We start from the raw sequence: 5,372 nt of genomic DNA, 5'->3' as shown, positions 1-5,372 counted from the left end.
TGAGGAAAAAAAAAATGTTCCCCCACTATCTGCCCACACCCGTGCCCTTCCTCAGCCAGCGCGCTGCGTGACAAGAACGCTGGGGTTGGCTCGAGACCCGAAACGGGGAGCTCCAAGCACGTGATGAGCTCGTGGGCGAAAGAACACTGTTTTAAAATACAAAAACAAAACATAAACGCTATTGGAGTACTCAGACGTCGCGGGGATAGACGCCGTCCCCCACCGGCAGGCCGGTTGAGCTCCCGCGCACGCGCGCGCCTAGCCCTGAGCTCCTGTTGCGCACGCGCGCCGCTGAGTGCCTCGGGCCGCGCAGGGACGACTAGTTGAGCGTCGATCGGGGGGGCGGTGAGGGTTGTGGAGCGGCCTCAGCCCCAACGGTCGAGCCTGCCAGGCGGTTCGCAGGCGTGGCCCCAGATGGGGAGCTACTTTGCAGGACTCGCAGAAACGCTAGTAGGTTTTGGAATGCCAGATTCGAAAGCTCTGCTGGAGCTTAGGGGTCCGGCTCGGGGGCGCTAGGGTCGGTGGATGTTCCGGCGCAGCAAGGGCGGTTCCAGGGCGGCCTCCGGATGGACAGAGCTGTAGAGAGAAAAGGGGCTCGGGGCAGGTGCAACTAGGAGAGGAAAGCTCCGGGAGAGGACGGGAAGGTCCATCCAGGTCACTGGGTTATGACGGTACCAGAGCTCCCCAAAGTAGGGGTTAGTTTGCGGCCACACTGGGAAATGACGGGAGGGCCACATCATTCATTAGCAGCCCCGCTCCTAGCTAGTGCCCAGCAGGTATTTATGAAATGACTTATAGAAATGAGTGAGTGGGGCTGGAGAGATGGCTCAGTGGTTAAGAGCATTGCCTGCACTTCCAAAGGTCCTGAGTTCAATTCCCAGCAACCACATGGTGGCTCACAACCATCTGTAGTGAGTTCTGGTGCACTCTTCTGGCCTGCAGATATACACACAGACAGAATATTGTATCCATAATGAATAAATAAATAACTATTTTTAAAAAAAAGAAATGAGTGAGTGCCCAGTTCTGAGTTTCCTAAATTCATCCCACAAATGTCTTTATGCGGCCCCTGTGCTTGAGTCCTCCAAAAGGTATGTTCTAGAAGAGCCCTGATTTGATTAACCTATGCTGTAATTAATTCTCTCTAGGTGCCTTGCGGAGCTAGGCCGCCTCAGGATCCTTTTCGTCTCTTTTGAACCTTTCCGGGCTGCTGTCCATTTACTTTTAATCAGAGTTCTTCTCTTTTCCAGGGTGTCCCCCCAAGCTTGCTTTTCTGCAAAATGTTGAGATTTCTGGAGCGGCCTCTAGTGGTGACTGCTGACATCAACTTGAATTTGGTGGCCCTGACTGGCCTGGGACTGCTGACCCGACTGTGGCAACTCTCCTACCCACGGGCTGTGGTGTAAGTGGACCGGGGAGGAGAGTATATGATCCAAGAGGCATTGGAACTAGTGATTTGAAGCACCTTGCTATACGGTGCAAAGGGAAGAGAAATCCTGAATTTCTGGGCTTCTCGGTGATGTGTTTTAGCATGTAGGCAAGTAGCCATCACAAGCATTATGGGTGTTGGTGGAACCCCCAGAACAGCCCCTATAGTGTATACCTTTAGGTCTTGCCCTGGAGGGATGTAGTAAGGAAAGCTTACTTAAGAACAGTAGAAGAGCCGGGCGGTGGTGGCGCACGCCTTTAATCCCAGCACTCGGGAGGCAGAGACAGGCGGATCTCTGTGAGTTCGAGACCAGCCTGGTCTACAGAGCTAGTTCCAGGACAGGCTCCAAAGCCACAGAGAAACCCTGTCTCGAAAAATAAAAAAAAAAAAAAAAAGAACAGTAGAAGAGGGGCTGAAGAGATGGCTCAGTGGTTAAGAGCATTGCCTGCTCTTCCAAAGGTCCTGAGTTCAATTCCTGGCAACCACATGGTGGCTCACAACCATCTGGAATTCTGGTGCCCTCTTCTGGCCTGCAGACATACAGACAGAATATTGTATACATAATAAATAAATAAATATTTAAAAAGAAAAGAACAGTAGAAGAAATTCTAGTTTGCACCCTTAATTTTCATTCTGAAGTTGAAAGGTAACGGTTTGATAGATTTGGAAGGGAGCTGGTTTTGTTCATAAAGGGAAAGTAGTTATTATTGAAAGGTTTTTTTTTTTAAAGATTTCATTTATTTATTATGTATACAACATTCTGCCTCGATGTATGCCCGCTTGCCAGAGGAGGGCGCAAGATCTCAATACAGATGGTTGTCAGCCACCATGTGGTTGCTGGGAATTGAACTCAGGACCTCTGGAAGAGCAGCCAGTGCTCTTAACCTCTGAGCCATCTCTCCAGCCCTGAAAGGGTGTTTATTAACTAATACAGACATTCTCTTTTTACTTTGTTAGAGCTATCAAGTAGAATATGATCCTGCTCCAAATAAATTCATTACCCAGCCTCAGCAACCCTAGTATAGTAGATTAGTTTGAAGAAAATCCTAGACATTATATTCTAATAATATTCCATTTAATTAATATATAATATATATAATTTAATTAATTCTATATATATATATATATATATTCTGAAAGATGAGAATTTTTTTTTCAAGATAGAGTTTTTCTATATAGCCCTGAGTGTCCTGGAACTCACTCTGTAGACCAGGCTGGCCTCGAACTCACAGAGATCTGCCTGCCTCTGGCTCCCCAGTGCTGAGATTAAAGGCCTGTGCCACCACCACACAGCTAAAAATAAATAATTTATTTTGTTTGTTTTTCAAGATGGTTTTCCTGTAGCTTTGGAGCCCATCCTAGAACTAGCTTTTGTAGACCAAGCTGGCCTCAAACTCACAGAGATCCTTCTGCTTCTGCCTGCCGAGTGCTGGGATTAAAAGCATGAGCCACCGCTGCCTGACAAAAAAATAAATATTTTTTAAAAGTTTTAAATAACGGCTAGGATTTCTAGTTGGCTATAGAAGTGTTTATTTGGGGGCTGGAGAGATGGCTCAGTAGTTAAGAGCATTGCCTGCTCTTCCAAAGGTCATGAGTTCAATTCCCAGCAACCACGTGATGGCTCACAACCATCTGTAATGAGGTCTGGCGCCCTCTTCTGACCTGTAGGCATACAGACAGAGCATTGTATACGAAATAAATAAATAAATAAATAAATAAATAAAATATTTTTTTAAAAAAGAAGTGTTTGTTTCTTTTTTAGCTTTGATGAAGTGTATTATGGGCAGTACATTTCCTTCTACATGAAGCGCATTTTCTTTCTGGATGACAGTGGACCACCTTTCGGTCACATGCTATTGGCCTTAGGAGGTGGGTAAGAGAAACAGCCATTGTCTTTCAAGCCCGAAATATATTAAGTTTATCAAGTAAAATTTCTCAAGGGCAGAAAATCTGTGTGTTGTTTTCTTGCCTTATTTGGCCCATATTCCAAATTTTATGTTTTAGGTTATTTAGGAGGATTCGACGGTAACTTTTTGTGGAACCAGATTGGAGCAGGTAAGGATTTTAACTTTCCTTATTAATCTACACATAAAATAATGGAGACATGACACCTTTTATAAGAATCAACAATTGCTATTTATTAATCTGAACCAGGGTATGATTGATTATTTGGATTGAGTTCCAGGATAGCTAGGGCTATTACAGCGAAAAACCTTTCTCAAAAAAAGAAAGAAAGGAAAAGAAAAAGAAAAAGAAAAAGAAAATTTTGGTTAAAGGGGCTAGAGGGCTCAGCAGTTAAGAAACCTGTTCTTCCAGAGATCCAGGGTTCGATTCCCAGCACCCACATGGGGGCTCACAACCTTATCTGTATCCAGTTCCAGGGGACTTGACAACTTCTTTTGACCAGGCATATACACTCATATATGCAGATCCGCATAGGTAGCTGGGCAGTGGTGGCGCACACCTTTCATCCCAGCACTCAGGAGGCAGAAGCAGGTGGACCTCTTAAGTTTGAAGCCAGCCTGGTCTACAAAGTGAGTTCCAAGACAGCCAGGAGTGTTATACAGAGAAACTTTGGGGGAAAAAGAAAACAAACAAACAAAAGCACCCATATATATAAAATATGTAAAAAAAAATTTAAAAGAGAAAAGTCTGGTTAAAGTTTGAGTGTTTTGTGATTGTAATCGCTGATCTCTGGCTCTGTGCATGTGTCCTGTGGGTTTGGTAGCCTTTTCTATGTATGAACTTTTATGTGGCCACAACACTTTTAGAGCTACTTGGGGTAAATATACTAAGTCTCCATTAATTCCAGGATCCTTACTTATCATTCCTATGCGTGGTGAGAGCTGGTCTCTTGACTGTGTAAAGCTGGTTTCAGTATAGTGGGCACACGGTAGTTAATGTATGCGTCCCGCCTGCGCAGAGGGGCTGAGGCAGGACAGCACCTGAATTCGGGAGCTTGAGAACCTCTATATTTTTTCTGAGATGGGATTTCATGATGTAGTTCTGGCTGGTTTGGAACTATGTAGACCAGGCTGGCCTCAAACTCACAGCGATCCTCCTGCCTCTGCCTCTCAAGTGCTGGAATTTAAGGTTGCATCAGTGTGCCCAATGGTGAGACCCTGTCTCTAAAAATCACCCACCACAAAATCCCAGCGCTCATTTTTTTTAATTTATTTAACTTTATTATGTTCGTTGGTGTGAAGGTGTCAGATCTCGTGGAACTACATTTTCAGACAGTTGTGAGCTGCCATGTGGGTGCTGGGAATCGAACCCAGGTCCTCTGGAAGAGCAGTCAGTGCTCTTAACCGCTGAGCCATCTCTCCAGCCCCCCAGCACTCATTTTAAAGACTTTACCCCAGGTTTCCACCCTTGGTTGTTTCATTTCAGAGTCTGTGAGCTGCCGTGTGTTAGTATGTATGCTCTCAGTTCTGCTGTGTGATTCCCTTTCCAGAATACAGCAGTAACGTGCCGGTGTGGTCCTTGCGCCTGCTGCCAGCCCTTGCTGGGGCCCTGTCAGTACCCATGGCCTACCAGATAGTGTTGGAGCTCCACTTTTCCCACTGTACCGCCATGGGAGCTGCCCTGTTGATGCTTATTGGTAAGCCTTTGGTTCCTGCCTGCCTGCCTGCCTTGGGCAGAGTACAGGAAAAAAAGCAAACATTTTGTGGCATTTCACCACGAGGCTAGAAGGCCTGGTGTTAGAGAGTGCACTGCCCTAGTGTGCACATCTGCTTCATCCGGTTCCAGATTCGCCTCCACAAGACCCACACTTCTGGGCTGCCCTCTGATGTAGATTGATGGACTATGAGCTCAGATTCTTATCAGAAGTGATAATGATTAGATTAGAGGTAGGACACTAGACAGTGCTCAAGGGCCTATGTACACCATTGTATAACACGTGCACACACGTACACACACTAGACAGTGCTCAAGGGCCTAT

The 5,372-nt window shown here is 45.8% G+C and overlaps 1 protein-coding gene across 1 annotated transcript in view; it reads left to right on the top strand.

Moving 5' to 3' along the window:
- Nucleotides 1-343: 343 nt before the first annotated feature.
- Nucleotides 344-5,372, top strand: part of Pomt1 (protein O-mannosyltransferase 1) — a 19,126-nt gene continuing 14,097 nt past the window's right edge. The window contains exons 1-5 of the mRNA XM_005346718.2: nucleotides 344-450; nucleotides 1,251-1,402; nucleotides 3,192-3,298; nucleotides 3,434-3,484; nucleotides 4,884-5,030. Coding sequence (XP_005346775.1) covers nucleotides 415-450; nucleotides 1,251-1,402; nucleotides 3,192-3,298; nucleotides 3,434-3,484; nucleotides 4,884-5,030 — 493 coding nt within the window. The 5' untranslated portion in view covers nucleotides 344-414. The remainder of the gene's footprint in view (nucleotides 451-1,250; nucleotides 1,403-3,191; nucleotides 3,299-3,433; nucleotides 3,485-4,883; nucleotides 5,031-5,372) is intronic.

Source organism: Microtus ochrogaster, chromosome 4 (genome assembly GCF_000317375.1).
Source record: "Microtus ochrogaster isolate Prairie Vole_2 chromosome 4, MicOch1.0, whole genome shotgun sequence".
Lineage (NCBI taxonomy): Eukaryota > Metazoa > Chordata > Mammalia > Rodentia > Cricetidae > Microtus > Microtus ochrogaster.
Note: the sequence above shows the minus strand (reverse complement) of the source record. Positions and strands in the feature narration are given on the sequence as shown.